This window comes from Microtus pennsylvanicus, chromosome 17, assembly GCF_037038515.1.
Source record: "Microtus pennsylvanicus isolate mMicPen1 chromosome 17, mMicPen1.hap1, whole genome shotgun sequence".
NCBI lineage: Eukaryota > Metazoa > Chordata > Mammalia > Rodentia > Cricetidae > Microtus > Microtus pennsylvanicus.
Genome location: NC_134595.1, coordinates 40,121,348 through 40,139,052, shown reverse-complemented (window position 1 = coordinate 40,139,052; position 17,705 = coordinate 40,121,348). Strand labels below are relative to the sequence as shown.

At 44.2% G+C, this 17,705-nt stretch overlaps 1 protein-coding gene across 3 annotated transcripts in view; it reads left to right on the top strand.

Moving 5' to 3' along the window:
• Positions 1 to 17,705, top strand: part of Epha4 (EPH receptor A4) — a 145,449-nt gene that overhangs the window by 96,452 nt on the left and 31,292 nt on the right. For all 3 annotated transcript variants that reach the window (XM_075952174.1, XM_075952175.1, XM_075952173.1), the window contains exons 6-8: positions 14,157 to 14,281; positions 15,646 to 15,805; positions 16,852 to 16,963. In XM_075952174.1, coding sequence (XP_075808289.1) covers positions 14,157 to 14,281; positions 15,646 to 15,805; positions 16,852 to 16,963 — 397 coding nt within the window. The remainder of the gene's footprint in view (positions 1 to 14,156; positions 14,282 to 15,645; positions 15,806 to 16,851; positions 16,964 to 17,705) is intronic.

Sequence of the window (17,705 nt, the reverse complement as noted above, 5' to 3'; positions counted from 1 at the left end):
TTGGCAGGCAGAGGCAGGCGGATCTCTGTGAGTTCGAGGTCAGTCTGGTCTACAAAGTGAGTTTCAGGACAGCCAGGACTACACAGAGAAACCCCGTCTGGAAAAACTAAAACTAAACTAAAATAAAATACTAAAAAAGATTTGACATCTCAGAATGTTCATCACGAGGATGAACCTGGTGTTCATTCTGTTGTTCTCCATGTCCCTCATTTCCACTTGTGACATTCCACCTTATTATCCAGAATCATCATTTTCTTCAGCTCCATGGTTCTGTAAGCCAAGTGACATTTGGGCTTGGACAGCTTCCACATAGCAGAGAACACATCCATTTGGCAAGAAAAGACTCACCAGCGTCTTTGCTAAGACAGTAGGGTGCTGTAATACTCTTTGTCCTATAACTTTTTGTGTTACTTTATTCCTTTCCAAATAGTGATGTCTGAATTTTGTGTCTTCAGACAATGAGAGACATATGCTTTTTTTTTTAAAAAAAAAAAATAGAGTTTAGAAGTTTAGGTAAAGGGACTCAAAGTATCAGTTTACAATAACCCTGACTTTTGTGAGTAACCTGTGTGATTTCTTGTTTTTCTTTTTTTTTTTCTTTTTTTTTTTCTTTTTTTTTCTTCTTTTTTGGTTTTTCGAGACAGGGTTTCTCTGTGGCTTTGGAGCCTGTCCTGGAACTAGCTCTGTAGCCCAGGCTGGTCTCGAACTCACAGAGATCCGCCTACCTCTGCCTCCCGAGTGCTGGGATTAAAGGCGTGCGCCACCATCGCCCGGCCCTGTGTGATTTCTTAAAATGACCATTAGAAAGTAGGTTCCCCATTTCAGATACACACACACACACACACACATATATATGTATATATGATGGGAAATTGAATGGCCTCGAAGATGACTAATGGGACTCTGGACCTTTCTGCCTTTGGGTCACCTTTTTGAATGTGGACGGCATCTTAAGTGATCCAAAGTGTGACCATTTGGCAGCCACGAGTGACTATGTTAATGGGATTGGTCTCAGTCCAGGTCTTTGCCGACAGGTGTTCACATCATAACTGACGCTAATTGACTTCCTAGTGTTTCCACTTGGAAGACAGTGGGTCATCTCTGAGACAGCTATGATGAAGGAGTGGCTCATGATACATTCAATGTCCCTTCAAAGTCAAGAGAATGAAAGCCCTGAGTAGGCACCCCCCAGTACCTTGTAAACATTGCATCTGTCTCTCATGGGCCCCATTAAGCCAAGAAATAGGAAATAGGAATCTAATTTTCAAAATTTCCCTGGAACTAAGAATGGCTGATGTCTCTTGTCTTTGAGCTTCTCTTTTCGGTTTTCCTGTAACGTAGCGTACCATTTATGAAAACTGGTACTTTGTTTAGGATTGATAGCCAGATATTTTATTTTTAACAATAGCTACAAGTGAGGCTTGTTGATAGAGAATATAAGGCTGTATTCATGGCTCTACAAAATGAAAACTGATATGAACACAAGAGCGTGAGACCCCTCCTTATCAGCAGATTTCGAAGCATGCTCTGGGCACAGTGGTGTGTACAGCGGCAGTCCCAGCACCGAGGAGCCTGAAGCAGGAACGTCAGGAATTCAGTCATTTCTCTCAGAGCAAGCTTGGGGCCAGCCTGGGCTCCATGAGGCCTTAGCTCAAACAAACAAACAAACAAAAAAAAAAATAGAATATCAAACTGATTCTCCAGTTACAAGTACTTAAATACAGAATGAAACGCCATTAGCAGCTTTTTTTCGGGCATTGGCCTAAGGCTACTAATATTAGTAAGACTGTCCCTGGAGATTTTTTCTGGTTCCTCTTCCTCTTCCTCTTCCTCTTCCTCTTCCTCTTCCTCTTCCTCTTCCTCTTCCTCTTCCTCTTCCTCTTCTTCTTCTTCTTCTTCTTCTTCTTCTTCTTCTTCTTCTTCTTCTTCTTCCTTCTCCTCCTCCTTCTCCTTATTCTTCAAAGATGATTCAAATATCCCTATAGCAAATAGCAAAACCACAACTCTTTCTGAATTAGTTATCACACTTTAAAAAAATGAGAAAGACAACACTTGCCGATCTATTTATTGAAACTGACCGGCTCATTTGGCAAATGTTCAATGCCTTACCTCTATGGAAAGGTTTACAGAGGTAAGACATAAGGAGTAGCGCACAGGAATGAGTGGGCAGGACACTCTTGGTCAGTTTCTGGGAGCAGGCTTTCAAGTTTTTTGTATGTATAAATGTGGAAATTTGAGTGTGGGAAGTGGGAGACAGGAGCAGAGATTTACTGGGTACATCTATCATGTTGGCGTTTAGAGGTTCGGTGATTAAAACCTGTTTAATTGAGGACCAGTCGAGACGCTCAGGATGTCAGAAAGCTAAATGTTGTGCCATTGTCAGGACGATTAGCAGCTGTCTGGGAAACAAAGCGAATCCACAGCCCACGGCCTAGCTTTTCATTTGGCAGCCCTAGGAGGCACAGAGCTCGTTCTCCAGTGGGCTGACAGCTGAAGGAATAGCTTCGTGGTGTGTAGCAGCTGATTCTTCCCTCTCTTGGCTGCTCAGTACAAGAGGTTTTCCTTACGTATTCCAAATAAATATTGGAGGGCATCGTGGGTCACGGAGGACCTGGCTTTGACAAGAGGGGCTCTATCCAAATCATAAACAGAACAGTTGAAATACTCAGTAATTCTTTAATCTATGGAAGCTCAGCACCAACATCGATCTCGCTCAAAGCATCTAGATGAGGGGGAAATGATGCTGTTTGACTGTGGCCAGATCTACTGCGTCCTTATCTTAATACCGTTGTCTTGCTCAGGCCAAATCCTATAAATGAGCCCCAAGGGCGAAGGCTTGTCTTCCTCAAACTGGCATTCTGACTTAGCGAGGAGTCCACGCATGGAGTCCTGTGGTGTTTCTGTTGGCAAGTGTTGCCCGATACCCGTCAGAATGCACCAAGAGATCGCTTAAGAAGCATACAGAAAGTAAAAACATCGGCAGACATGCTTGCTCAGTGCATGCATAAGGATCCTGGAGCAGAGCAAAGTGCAGGCAACCTCCTAAGTGTGTTTCCCTGTGAGCTGTCATGGGCAATCCTAGAGCCAGCCCCATGGTGGCACTTTAAAATAGCATCTTGTTAAAAGTGAAATGATAATGCCATTTCTTCATCGCCCAAAGCAGGGATCCAGGTACAGTTTCTATTGCATCATGGTATTATAGCCACTGAAGCTCTAATCTGCAAAAATGTTCCTCTTTCTTGACGCATTTGAGTTTTCCCGACCCTGGGAAGTTTACTAAGGATTTTGGATGAGTCTTTCCATAGCTGATGGCAGTAATCACTATTTGTACACTTTGAAAACCTTAATATTTGTTTTATGATCTCTTTGTCATGAAAACTATATACATAAATATAGAAAAGCAGACAGTACTCTAACATATACCCATTGAATTGTTTCAAAGCAAACACCTGTTTGACCATCACCTGGACCCAGCACGGAACAATAGAATATGGTAAATCTTTCAAAAGCTTCCCGTGTTCTTCTTATCCCCCTTAATGCCAGATACTATTATTTGTATATTTTATTTGATTTTCTATTGTATTGTGGTTTTATTTGTTTTATTTTTATCTCAGGTTTTTGTGTTTGTTCACTTTGAGGGGATTGAGCATCAGAAACTTTGGGATTTGAGTGTGAGCAGAAGCCATATCTGATGTCTTTCGGGGGTTCGGGCACCCTGCATAGGAAGTCCTGTATCTGATACCCAGTGACGCTGGGAAGACTGACTTCATGGTGGTTGCTGCTGTTACGATGGAAAGGAAAGTTAGCGAAAGCTAAGTGTAAAATTTCTGTCCAGTAAATGGGCATGATAGGACAGGCCTTTAACCACAGCATTCGGGAGACAGAGGCTGGTGGATGTCCAAGTTTGAGGCCAGCCTGGTCTGCAGAGACAGTTCCAGGACAGCCAGAACTACCTTCAAGACCTGACCCCAGAAACCCACTTTTGACAGATTGGCCTCAGTAACAAAGTTTCCATATCTCTCTCAAATGGAACCACCATTGGTGAGCAAATGTTCCCCATGAGTGGGTGGAGGACTTTTTTTTTCCCATTCATACCCTAATGGAAAGGAAATGCAAAGCTTTCTATAGTGTGTGGGTGAGAATGCGGGTGTTAGTGAATGGCTTTGAAATTCACCAGTTACATACAGCGTTATCCTGAGGCAAGTTAAACTCTTCGTCCCATATTCTCCTCATCTATAAGATGGGATAATAACAGTGCCTGTTTCATGAGGTTGGTATGAATTAATTCATACCAGACATTTAGAATAAACTGGGCCCATCACTGTTGCCTAATGTGGTTTCATTGTGCATGTCACTGCAGACGCGGTGTGTTTAGTCAGGTGGCCTTGGGTTTTAACCCGTTTTATAGCTTTGGTTAAATTCTTTAATTTCTCCTTGCTGGAGTTCCTGAATCTGAAATACAAGAGCAATATACTATAGCTACTTCAAGGGGTAGTTAAGGGTAGAAAGATGGTGTGTGTTTGTGTGTGTGTGAGAGAGAGAGAGTGTGTGTGTGTGTGTGTGTGAGAGAGAGTGTGTGTGTGTGAGTGTGTGTGTATGTGTGAGAGTGTGTGTGTGTGTGAGTGTGTGTGTGTGAGAGTGTGTGTGTGTGTGTGTGAGTGTGTGTGTGTGTGAGTGTGAGTGTGTCTGTGTGTGTGAGAGAGTGTGTGTGAGTGTGTGTGTGTGAGAGTGTGTGTGTGTGTGAGTGTGTGTGTGTGTTTGAGAGTGTGTGTGTGTGTTTGTGTGTGTGTCTGTGTGTGTGAGAGAGTGTGTGTGAGTGTGTGTGTGTGTGTGAGAGAGAGTGTGTGTGTGAGAGAGTGTGTGTTTGTGTGTGTGTGAGTGTGTGAGAGAGAGAGAATGTGTGTGTGAGTGTGTGTGTGAGAGAGAGTGTGTGTGTGAGAGAGTGTGTGTTTGTGTGTGTGTGAGTGTGTGTGTGAGAGAGAGAATGTGTGTGTGAGTGTGTGTGTGTGAGAGAGTGTGTGTGTGAGAGAGAGTGTGTGTGTGAGAGAGTGTGTGTTTGTGTGTGTGTGAGTGTGTGAGAGAGAGAGAATGTGTGTGTGAGTGTGTGTGTGTGAGAGAGTGTGTGTGTGTGAGAGAGTGTGTGTGAGTGTGTGTGTATGTGTGAGAGTGTGTGTGTGTGTGAGAGTGTGTGTGTGTGAGAGTGTGTGTGTGTGTGTGTGTGAGTGTGTGTGTGTGTGTGTGAGTGTGTCTGTGTCTGTGTGTAAGTGGCCTGCAGCGAAGGCAGACAGCGAGCGCCCTTTCACTTGCATCTCTGCCCGGCTCTTACCCACATGGGCCCAACACTTCAGCTGTGTAAGCGGTTACTTGTGCAATGGAGACTAAATTACCTCTTTTCTAAAGAGAAAAGCTCATCTAAGGCCGCCGTGTTTCCCATTTCACACGAATAGAAGCTCAGCTGAATCCCTCGGCCCAGTATTTTGTCATTTTGCTGAGCCCTCTGGAAGAAGCCGCATGGCTGTGACCTGGGCCCCTGCAGAGCCTCACAGCCTCTGGCCCTGCCTCACCTCAGGGTAGCATGCTCCAGGTCCTCACAAATGACTGGGGATCTGCCATCATCCATAGCCAGGAACTAGAAGAAACCTGGACACCATTCTGGCAGCTTCTGACCACAGATCAATCTTCTATTGGCCACAGTACACCACACTTCATTTGAGTTCATTGTTATGAAAATGCCTTTTTGGCTAAATGACCCCACTTCACTCCAGTGGGCACCTGCTCTAACCCTCAGTGTCCACAAGTGGGTTATTACAATAAAACGTAATTTCTTACTGAAGTCACATTCAGTTGGTGGTGATGGGGGGAGAGCTGGCATGGGGCCTCCAGGATAGGCCGGGTTGGCATCAGCCCCCAGCTGGCAGATTACGGATGAGAGAGAATGGAAAGTCACAAGGGAGATATTCATGAGTGAGTCTAGAAAATAAGTAATTACTTCAGCCAAATTCCATAGCCTCAGACTCGGTCATATGATCAGGCTTGGATACAAAGACGCCTAGGAATGCGGTTTCGGCAGAGCAGCTCCATCTTTGAAACAGCTCTTTGGGGAAAGGGAACTCACATCTCTGGTCAGTAACTGAAGGGAGCGCATGTCTACCCTTCCCACTGTGGCACACAAGCACCGTACGTGAAAGTTAAGAGCATCACGTCCAATGGCTTAGAGCTTTATCCGTGGCTCTCTGTAAAGAGTCGGTTGAAAATAATTTGCTGCCCAACTCTTGGGGCTAGGCGAGGAGACAACTTTATAAAGTTTTGATTCCACAGTAAGCCAAAAATACTGACTGAACACTAGCAAAGTCTGACCACTTACATCGAAGCATTATAGTGTTCCAAAAATCAGATTCTCCCAGTCCTTGGAAGCTGCGGCTCAGTTGTGCCCTTCCGTCAACATTCGCATGCCGCGCTTGCGCTGGAGTGTTTGTTGAAAATACGTGCTGCCCTAGAAAAATCACTGTCTGGAAAACATGCAGTCTTCCAATATTGCATAGTTTAAAATTGATCCATATGGATCCATCCATATTTAAGTCTAAATAAATGTCATTTCGTTCAGACTCATCTGAAGATTTTGGCTGAAATTTTAGCTGTATGTTTTTTTGACAAAATGAAAAACAAAAGCCGATACAGCTTTTGTTTTTCTGTACCTTTTGCTTAGTTGTCGTTAATTTTTTTTTTTTTAATTTCGGACGGTTGTTGTGGCCTTTGATTTGAGATAAGAACTCACACTATAACTCGATCTGGTCTGAAACTATTAAGCTCAGGATGGCCTTGAACTCAGGGCAGTCTTCCTGCCTCGACCCCCACCCCCAGCCTTCCCCACTCCCCCACGCCTCCAGATTACAATGAATACCACCAAGCCCAGCTGCTTAGTTTCAAAACTATAATGTGCTCACGTGGAGTAGGAACTTGACACCTTCCGAGCTTTGGGGAGCAGGGTAGGGCTCGAACACAGTGGGTCCTGAGGTGACTGAATTTTCTAATGATTTTACTGGGAAGCAAAGCAGCAAAGGTAATCCAAATGACTGAATAGAATAAACATCACATCTGAGAAGCTTTTGGTATTATTAAACAGTATAAAAATACTAGTACTAAAAAACCGAGTCTATAGGAACTGCTTGGTGGTTAGTTCCTGAAGCCATAGATATTGCCAAGCCCATGGAGAGAAATGCTTTTCTCTCCTTGAATGTGGGAGAAGGCAATTAATATTAGCTCCAGAGTCCTTAGCATCTCCGAGATACAAAACCCTTAATCACAAGGATATCATTAGTGCTCTGGAGCATTTAATTTTGATGCTTGACAGCATTTTAAAACGCACAAACCTTTGATAAGGAGCGAATCAGAGCCGTGGTGTGGAATTGAGAAAGAGAAGAATGAACAAAAACCACCTTAAGCTCTAAGTAATTAAAGTTAAATATACTCTTTGAATAAAGCAGGGATATTTATAAACTGTGCGTTTATCTTTCCTATCAGGAAAAGACCCTTTGGGTAAACATTGTCTATTTAAAGCTGGATTCTAGGGTGGGAGAAAGGTAGCCTTGCTGTGGCCAAGCTGCCTCCCTTCCTAACAATGGCCAGTGTAGCATCACATCCACCCATTCAGGCCAGGCCTCCTGACTTTGAGGGGCTGTTTTCACTCTTTGTTACTCGCATGTAGGAGACTTTTTATTGTGTCTGTTTGTTTCCTGCCCTATCCACCACCACCACCACCACCACCATCCTGCCCCCAAATTTATTTTGAATGAAAAGCAATTGGGTCATTTTAGCTGTTTTCTCTGCCCCTATAAATTCCCCCATATAGTTTTTCATTTGAAGCCCACGATGCTGACAGGACTCAAGAAAGCAATGGTACAGCCTAGGAGTGGAGCCCGTCTTTCCCTGTGTCTATTCCCCTCGACTCCTTTTCTCTTCCCCATCCCATTGGGTGTCACCAGCCCCAGACTGCAGCAGTAAAATGAGCTGTAGGTGTTGAATGGCAAGTCATTGCGGAAGCAGATAAAAGAAAATTGCCGTTCACATCAGTGGGGAGCAAGGAGAACCGCTGGGCTTTGAACCAAAGAAAGTTAAATTTACCATGTTCTTAAAGGGAACCACCTCTGTGTGACATCAAGGCACCGCCTTTAAATTCCCCCTCCTGGTGAAATGTGCCACTGTTAGAGTCATGACGGAACCCTCTAACCTACGCAGCTTCTGCTTATCCAAAACACACACATGGAGATAAAACCGCACGTGCCCTCTGAATGCTTTGTGCTCTGCTCTCAAACCAGTTGCAGTCACAAGCACAGAGCAAATGGAGAGTCTAAATTCTCCTTTTCTCGGGGATGTGTGGAATTCTGGATGCAGAATAACGTGTGTGTGTGTGTGTGTGTGTGTGTGTGTGTGTGTGTGTGTGTGTGCACGATCATCTTGGTTTTCTGTTAGGAAGTTCAATTCATTCAATTTCCAAACTTGGGTGAATTTTTCCCTTTTCTCTTCTTGAGGGTTTAGCTCTAATTTACAGCAATTTTACTTTTTTCCATCAGTGCGTGGAAAGATAGTCGGTTCCAATTGTTCAATCTTGGCTCTCCTAGTCTGACTGCAGAGGGCTCCTGATCCCTCTTATGCTTCAGCAGCCTGGTAGGTCTCTCTCTCTCTCTCTCTCTCTCTCTCTCTCTCTATATATATATATATATATATATATATATATATATGTATGTATATGTATGTATATGTATATGTATATATATATGTATGTATATGTATGTATGTATGTATAAACTAGTGATGACTCCCACTCCAGCTGCCTGTCTGCAGTCGTCCATGTAGCCTTACATAACAAAACGAATTGCTGGGGACCTTCTGGATTTCAGGAGGTGACCTGAGAATGTCATCTGTGTCCTGACAATTAAGTCAAGAAAAGTATTTGTACACATCCCAGAGGTACAGATGAGAAACGCTGAACAAATTGTCAACACCTTTGTCACCCTGAAGAGTGGTCCTCTCAAAATGTCTGGAGCAGGTGCAATGATGCCTGGCTTTTCTGGTAGCTTACATTTGAATGGCATTTTACAACCCTTGTGTTTGAAAAGTCTTCAGAACCGCCACACCGCCCTCCAAAAGAGAGGTCTTGTTTGTAATTACAATTCTCATTTGCTTAGTCTCCAATTGTCGACGTCTTGGTTAAGCTAAATGACAAAACTGAAGTCACAGAAGGACATAAGAGGGAGGTCCAGACGGAGGGTTTGAAGGATGACTCACGAGTATCCCTTAATATTCAGGACTCGTTTCACGGTCCACAGATAAAGTGGATCAATTTTAACATTTAGTTCATGATAATCCGTTCAAATGTATGGACCACCCATGGCATACGCTAGCCTTCCTGAATCCTGAGGATGGAGTGACACGCAAAGCAAGAGCCACCCCTAAAGCAAGCGTCCCAGCAGCTTCAGCTTGTGTCAGGAAGCATCGAACCAAGAACAGGCCAGGGACTTCCCCAAGATGGAAACTAACGCATTTTAGAATAGACAAATTTTGTTTTTGTTTGTTTTCTCAGGTATTTTTTTTTCAAATCAGTAAAGCCTTCTACTAAACCATTTAGGTAAAAATGCTTAAGTGATGTGGATTGAATGATTTTTCCATCTTTTCCTTATTTTTCCTGCCTTGGAGGTCTTCCTCACATGACTCAGAGTCTAAGGGTTCTTGTTGCTTGCAGCAGGTCCACTCTTTGCTGTCTTAACCTCCTTCTCACACAAGGTCTTCTCTCTCTCTCTCTCTCTCTCTCTCTCTCTCTCTCTCTCTCTCTTCCGTTTTTCTCCCTCTTTCTGAGAAAGGGTTTCATGTGGCCTAAGCTGGTTCCTGAATTTATTTACAAAGTAGCAAAGTTTCACCTGAATTTCTGATTCTCCTGCATCCCCCTCTTCAGTGCTAGGATTATAGGTGTGCTCCACCATTCCCAAAGTAAGATGCCAGAAAAAAATTCAGAGCCCTCAGAAAGTTCTTCTCTCACAGAACACTGTCTCCAAAGGTGATGGGAAGGTGATCCACCAACCAAACCAAACCTACAGGCAACTGTCAGCTCTACATGATCTTTTTTTTTTTTTTTTGGTTTTTTTCGAGACAGGGTTTCTCTGTGGTTTTGGAGCCTGTCCTGGAACTAGCTCTTGTAGACCAGGCTGGTCTGGAACTCACAGAGATCCGCCTGCCTCTGCCTCCCGAGTACTGGGATTAAAGGCGTGCACCACCACCGCCCGGCTCATGATCTTCTTATATTGGACTAAAATTCCTATAATGATTAGATTCACCATGTTTTGACCTAAATATTGTCTTGGTTTGTTTTCATTTCTAGTTGGGGCCTTAATGTTATTTATTTAGTCACCTTGTTTTGTTGACAGGGCAACAGAGCCTTGGCGTGTTGGCGTGTTATAACACAAGATCCACAACATTTCCGGAGGGGCCAGGCAGGCTGGCACACGCCTTTAATTCTAGCTCTCTCTGAATTTGGAGCCAACCTACAGATTGGGTTTCAGGACAGCCAGTGCTATACAGAGAAACTGTCTTGAAAAGACAAAATAAAAAATAAATAAAACACAAAGAAAGAAAAGAAAAAATGCATTTCTAGATGGGCTGGGGATAGGCAATGTGGATAGATACCGGTTCTGGCAGTTAAGGTGGTCCTAGGATAGGACCATTGGGTTTCTACAAAAGAAGGAATTGCTCTTTGTGTAAAGTTAGTTTTGTTGTTGTTGTTTGTTTGTTTGTTTGCTTGCTTGCTTGTTTTTTCTCACTATCCTTTGAGTAATTCTGAGTATGCCAAGGTCAAGATCTCAAGTCGGTGACTGGGTAGCCTCAATGTTTTTTAATGCTGGCGAATCTCACATTGTAACTAACGAAGCTTGGGAAGACAATTAAGCCTAGTGAAGGCTGATAACATGGTTTCACTAACATTTCATATTTTTATGGTTATCTGTCATTAATTGGGAGTAATAATAGTGTTTAGCTTGTTAATGGGAAGTTTTCTTCCGAGATAACAGTTTTAAGTAAATAGTGTGTGTATTTAAGAAGATCGCTTGTTCCACGATACAGCTCAGAGGGGGTGGCCAGCAACCGGGTGGTATGAGAAGACCAACGCTTGGGAACTACGGGGCTAAGAGGAAGACTGGGGCATTCCATTGCCAAATACCTCATCTAGGGGAATGAGCTGCAGGCAGGCACACGTGGCAAGCTGATGGCTTCCAGATGTGGAGTTGGAGGCTGCGTTGGAAATAGGCTAGATAAAGGCAAGGGGTGAGCCCATGTGCGGCTTATGATGTGGAGGGCATCCAAGCTGCCTCTTGTCCAGAGCGGCAGTATGGCAGTGCTGAAGTTTTCTCAGGCCTCCTCCTTCCCAGGGGAAGGGCGAAGGAAGCTCTTCTGAGGAGATGGCGTGTAGGCCTGACCTAGGTGTCTTTCCCAGAGTCACAGATTGTCTTTGTCACCGTGCCCGTTCCAGCACCCCTCTCGAGAACAGCTGGTCAAGAACGAATTCAGATATGACAGTCCAATCACGGGGTGCTTTTGTGAATTAGAGATGTTTAGCCCGTACTTCTGTAGGGTGACACCAGAGGCATACATCAACTTCGAACTCCTCTGACCGCCCACATCCCGTCATTTTCATCATCTTCCCTCTCGTCCACTTGTATGACACCTCAGGCAAGATCCACTCTGTCCATTTTTATTTCACGTCGGCACACATCCATTTTCCAAGTAGGCGTGCACGAAGGATATTCTATTAACAAACAGGCGCTTATTGTGTTGTCGACTCCCTGCTCGAGAGTTCCAAATGCCCGAGCTGAGCTCCGATTCCCTCTGAATGGCCCTAGGAAGGCTGCTGCTCAACATGACCTGAAATGGATTCATTTCCCCGTGGCGCGATGTCCTGACAACCTAGCCATAGAGAAACCGCTTGCATTCAGCGGTACTCTCTGAGGGCAGACAGGCAATTGTTGCCCAAGGAGTCTGTCGCGTTTTCAGAATCTAACTCGAGACTGTTTCGGAGAGAAAGTTCATTTGATAATTTTCTGATTTGTTTCCCTCCTGCCTTTTCCTCTAATGGCTTCGCTTTTCGATTTCATTTCCCAGTCTCGAAGATTGAACTTTAAAGAGGCCCCTTTTATGGAGTGTACGTTAAAGGGCTCTGTTAGGCAATATATATTTTACCTGGAGTAAAACGGCTTCTCACAGTCAGGCAGCCTTCTGAGCCTGGTTACCCCTCTACCTCTATATAGGATAAAAGTTCTATGCCAGTCAGTAAAGAAAAAAGCATGTAGTGTGTGTGTGTGTGTGTGAATACATCTAACAAGCACATTTCCGTTTCTCATTTTCCTCAGATGTTCCGCGGCTTCCATATGTCTGTTGCATGCGGCTTTGTTCAACCAGTTGGGTATTACTAACCTTGGCCTTGCCTTTGATGGAGACCATGTGTCTGAACTGTATCTTTCACTGGTGTTTATGCCTGAGTTCCAATCTGGGGTAGCGGAGAGAGAAATGAGAGGGAGGAGCATTGGGAAGGATGTCAGAATCTATGTTTCCATCTTTCAGTATCTCTGACAGAGATGTCAGGCTATTGGTATCTGTGTGTAGGAGACAACCCTTGCTAGATTGGCTCTGTCATGGAGACTTGCTTTTATGGCTGGCCTGTCCTCTTCACTCCGCCACCAGGATGCTCATCCAATGTGGTCAGCTGGTTCTGACACTTGCCATATTCTGGTTCTGGTGCTAATTTGTTTTACTTACTATTTCCTGCATTGAGAATTGCCAGTCCCGTGGGTACTGGGGGTGGGTGGGCAAATGGGAGAGGATAACACTCGTTTGTTGGAAGCCTATTTTCACATATTCCCACAGTTTGGGGAGTAAGTGACTATGCTTTCAATTTAACAACCCCCCCCCCCCCCAATCTCTGGTCCTTCAGGCCAGCTTAGTAAGATAAGATGAAGGATTTCATGAAAGTTTCCTCTTCTCTCTGGGGATTGGCCGTTGGCACTGGTCCACGTCTGTCACAGCAGAGCTGCTAACAGCTGGCTGGAGATGACAGAACCGCAGAGGAGAGATGCAAGCACTGGGCAGCCTGATTTCATAAATCTCAAGTATGCACACACATCCCCCCACTGCCCCCCCCCCCCCGCTCCAAGAACATAACCAAAAAGACTGCTTTCATGTCTTTCTCAGTGGAAAGGAAGGTTTGCCACTCAGCAGGCACAAGAACAATTTCAACTCTTATAGAATGGTTGCATAATGTCATTTATGTCCAGAGAGACCAGCGTGGTTTTATTTGTGTTCTTCATTATTTCCGTGGCCGTGTTCAAATGGAAAAGTCTTGCTGTAATTAAGCAGTACCTTTATTTATATTGGAAAGTGGATAAATCCTTTGTCTTCCAGCATTCCCCACCGTAACTGTGAAAGGATGCAGAGTCTCCCCTTCTTGTCAGTAAGATGCACCAGTACTTGGGTAGACCTTGAAGGCAAGTTGGTCCTGAGGCAACTATTACTTGAAACAAACAACAAACAAACACCTCAGGCAGCATGCCCTGTACCCATAGCCCAATAGAAAGAGTGCTTTTAGGTACCAGGGAAATGACCCTGTGGACTTTTAGAGTCAACAACCCTTTGCTTCACTGGTGTGTGTGTGTGCGCGTGCGTGCGTGCGTGCGTGCATGCACACACGCGTGCAGAGGCCACTGGACGTTGAGTATGAAAGGATACCCAGTGTCCTCCTCTAGCATTTATTCTCCATTCACCTCCCCAGTTCCAAGGTCACAGATTAGTGCCAACCACAGCTAGCTTTTTTATGAGAGCTGGGCTTCAAACTTGAGTCCTGATGATTGCTGAGCAAGCACTCCACCCACTGAGCCACGTCCTAGGTCCTTCTCATAGATGGTCTTTTAAATAAAAGTCATATGCAAAGCGAAGCCCGGAGAAGATGGTAATGGAAAATGCTGAGCTGGTCTGGAGAAAGGCAACATGGCCAGGAGGAAGATGATGCCACTGAATTTGCTGAAGTAAATGAAACTGTTGAGTGATGGTTCTTAAGATGCGGTTCTTTCTAAAGGAAGATTCTTTCTTTTTTTTTTTTTCTCTCTCTTTCCCCCTGCTAGCACCATCATCCATTGCTTTGGTCCAGGCTAAAGAAGTCACAAGATACAGTGTGGCTCTAGCTTGGTTGGAACCAGATCGGCCAAATGGAGTGATCTTAGAATATGAAGTCAAGTATTATGAGAAGGTATGTCTTCCCTTCTCTCCTTCCCTCACTTCCTTCTTCCAACTCTTTTTTTCTTTCCTTCTTTCCATTCCTTCCCCTCCCTTCCTCAAGTACTAAACATTTCTACATCATGAGACAGCAATCAATACCAAAATCAAATGCATCTTGACTCACAACAAAATCTGATTATGAAATGTAATATTTGGCTTGTTACCTTGGAAGCACACATTATGTTCTGATATAATTACATTTCTTCCTAATAAAAGAAATCGAGACCTAATCTATATACCTTCTATTATTGAGAATGACTCATAGCTGCTAAAATAATGGTATGTTTAAGCAGATCACGGCTGTTCAAAATGAAGGTGTGGGTTTTGATGACTTTTAACAGAAAACTGGGTGAGGAGAATTATGTTCTTCAGCCCCTTATAGAAAGACATTAATTTTGCAAGTAAATTGTCTCTGAAAGGGCAGAGTGCTAAAGAGAGATATTTGCATCCAAGCTTGTTCTGAAAATGAACAATCTTTGTTTCTGTTTTGTAAGTTTTATTTGTTATGTATAGTTACGTATTCTGTCTGCATGTATGCCTGCAGGCCAGAAGAGGGCGCCAGATCTCATTAGAGATGGTTGTAAGCTACCATGTGGCTGCTGGGAATTGAACTCAGGACCTCTGGAAGAGCAGCCAGTGCTTTTCACCGCTGAGCCATCTCTCTAGTCGCTTGTTTTTATTTTTCAAGACACAGTTTTTTTCTGTGCAGCTCTGGCTGTTCTGGAACCCACTCTGTAGACCAGGCTGGCCTTAAACTCAGAGATCCACCTGCCTATGCCTCCCAAGTGCTGGGATTAAAGACATTGCTTATTGACTTCCTTAGTAGAAGCAGAAAGACGGTTGGGTTGTTTAATTAATATAAGATTACAATATTTTTGCCATTTTCCAGACAGAAAGGAACCTTGTATCAAGTAGAAAAAATAGAAGTGGGTCTATTGGTTTCTGATGTACAGTTATGTCCTGGTCCACACTAAGGAGGACTCAAGGACATGGACGAGGGATGAGACTCTGAAATGAAGATCAGGATGCTGATTTCAGGTTTTTAATAAATCTTAGGGTATAGGAAAAACATCAACCATCATTTGATATTCTTTACAAAATCAGATTGTTTCATCCTCAACATCCCCAAGAATTAGAAATAAAAATAATAACCAATGTCAGCAGTGACCCGGAACTCGGTCCTTTTGTAAGAAATGACATCAGAATTTCCACACTGCAAGCACTACAGAGCATTTCAGAGAGCATGGGCCTTGGGTCACTCGCTTCCGCCTCCTACCTAGAGTCAGAGGACGCATCTTGCCACCTCACCAACTTTGCTTTCCTGCAATGTTGTAGGATCAGAATGAACGAAGCTATCGCATAGTTCGGACGGCTGCCAGGAACACGGATATCAAAGGCCTGAACCCTCTGACTTCCTATGTGTTCCACGTGCGAGCCAGGACTGCCGCTGGCTATGGAGACTTCAGTGAGCCCTTGGAGGTCACTACCAATACAGGTAAAGAGACCACCCAGACGCCACCCGTCCCCAGATGCTTTTACTTATAGGTTGAGCCCTACTCTGCCGAAATCCAAAAAGCTGTGCATAATTTTTGGCTAGGTAAGCATTTGGCTACTTTGGACATTTGCATAAAACAAGATAACCAGTGTCTACTTATTAGAAACTCTCATGCTGCTTAGAGAACATTTTTCGCAATAGCGTCTTATCTGTCTTCCCGTGAATGAAAAATGATGTCAATGTTAGTCCTTTTGAACCTTCTATTCAGCCATGAATAATGGGTATACTAACCTGACTAATTGAGGGTTCTGTAGCCACCCCACATTAAGAGAAGTTTTCTTCCTGAGAAGATTAAAGAACGAATGAAAATTACCCATTTTTTTCCCCTACTTATTTCTAGGAATCTGTTTAAATCGTGTCATTAGGGTGCATGCGTGTTTTTACGTCCTTTGTACACCATTAAGTCTTGCTCCCTGGAGAGCTTGGAATGGCTAACTGAACAAAAGTTTTCTAGATGAGAGATGCCTCCTCCTTAATTACCGAACCCAAGCTGAGCCTACTTGATAAGATGATGGTGGGACTGAATTTTCAGCATCTGTTGCAGATGCTGAAGTTATTAAGCGAGGATGAAGAAGACAGATGAGAAAGTTGAGATGACTCTAAAGGACACATATCCTTGATGTTATGCAGGAAAGCTTTAAGGAGGAGGCTTTGAGCCCACCTTTAATAGGTTGGTTTTTTTAATAGCTATGTACGGAAGTAGACCATTCGGGATCATTTGTTCCTTCTGAACTTTCCAAATATCTCTTCGCTAAGGCATGTATTTTTGTTTTTCATTATGTAAGACTTTTGACAAAGAGGATATGAAGGCATCAAAGCACGTATTTTTAGGTTCATCCCAGAACGGTTTAAAAGAATGTGCGCGTGGTGTGTTTGCTTTAGACGATGCTGTTGCATAGACAGCTTTAGACAGTTGAATGTGCTAACAAGTTCCATCTCTTAGGCCCCGCCCCCCCCATGTGACCTTCATGTAATTGTCATTCCAGTGCCTTCCCGGATCATTGGCGATGGCGCCAACTCCACTGTCCTGCTGGTCTCCGTCTCTGGCAGCGTGGTGCTTGTGGTCATCCTCATCGCGGCTTTCGTCATCAGTCGTAGGTAAGCACAGGAGCACAGCCCCCCGCCCCGCTCACTTTTCTGCAAGAGACTTACAAAGCCGCAGGCTTCTGCATGCCAGGGTTTCCCTTCACTCTGGTCATCCCACATTCCTCCAGGATTTTATGGCAGGAATTGGGTGGCAGCCTTCTTTGCATTGAGAGTCCTGGAAAATTTCAGCCGGCCGCAGGAGGCCAGTCAGTGGGAGATGTCTAGATCCATTAAACTATGAGTTGTTACATTTATCCCTCTGGTAAGCCTGGACTCTGCTTCCAAATGTTGAGCGTAGCCATCTGACAGCTGGATTTGTTTTCTTGTGTGAGATAGCAGTGGTTATTGTCTGCCTCTAAGGGATGGTGGCAAGAAACTTTGATAGACACCGTAGGTGCCAAACAACACAGTAGGAGCTTCAGCATGCTATTGCTTAACAAGAATGGTAAGGAATAAGAGCCCTGTGCTCCCTCATCCCTCGCAAAATGCCATCAGCATCTTCAGCTTCTGGTTGGGCAGAGTGTTTATGCCCTGTGCGTTTAAGGAATACCTTGACGCTTGAAAGGGAGAGAGAGCCTGTGGTGGCTTGGTTGTGTGGTCTTTGGAGCCATCTTACTTCGCTCACTTCTGTCCAGTTGTTCACACTGATCAGTTGCGTCATGGGGTCCAGCTGCTCATCATCAACCGGGCCCCACATTTAAGCTTTCCCCACCACATCCCCAGTTTCCCAAGGTGCGGCTTTTGTTTGAAGTAT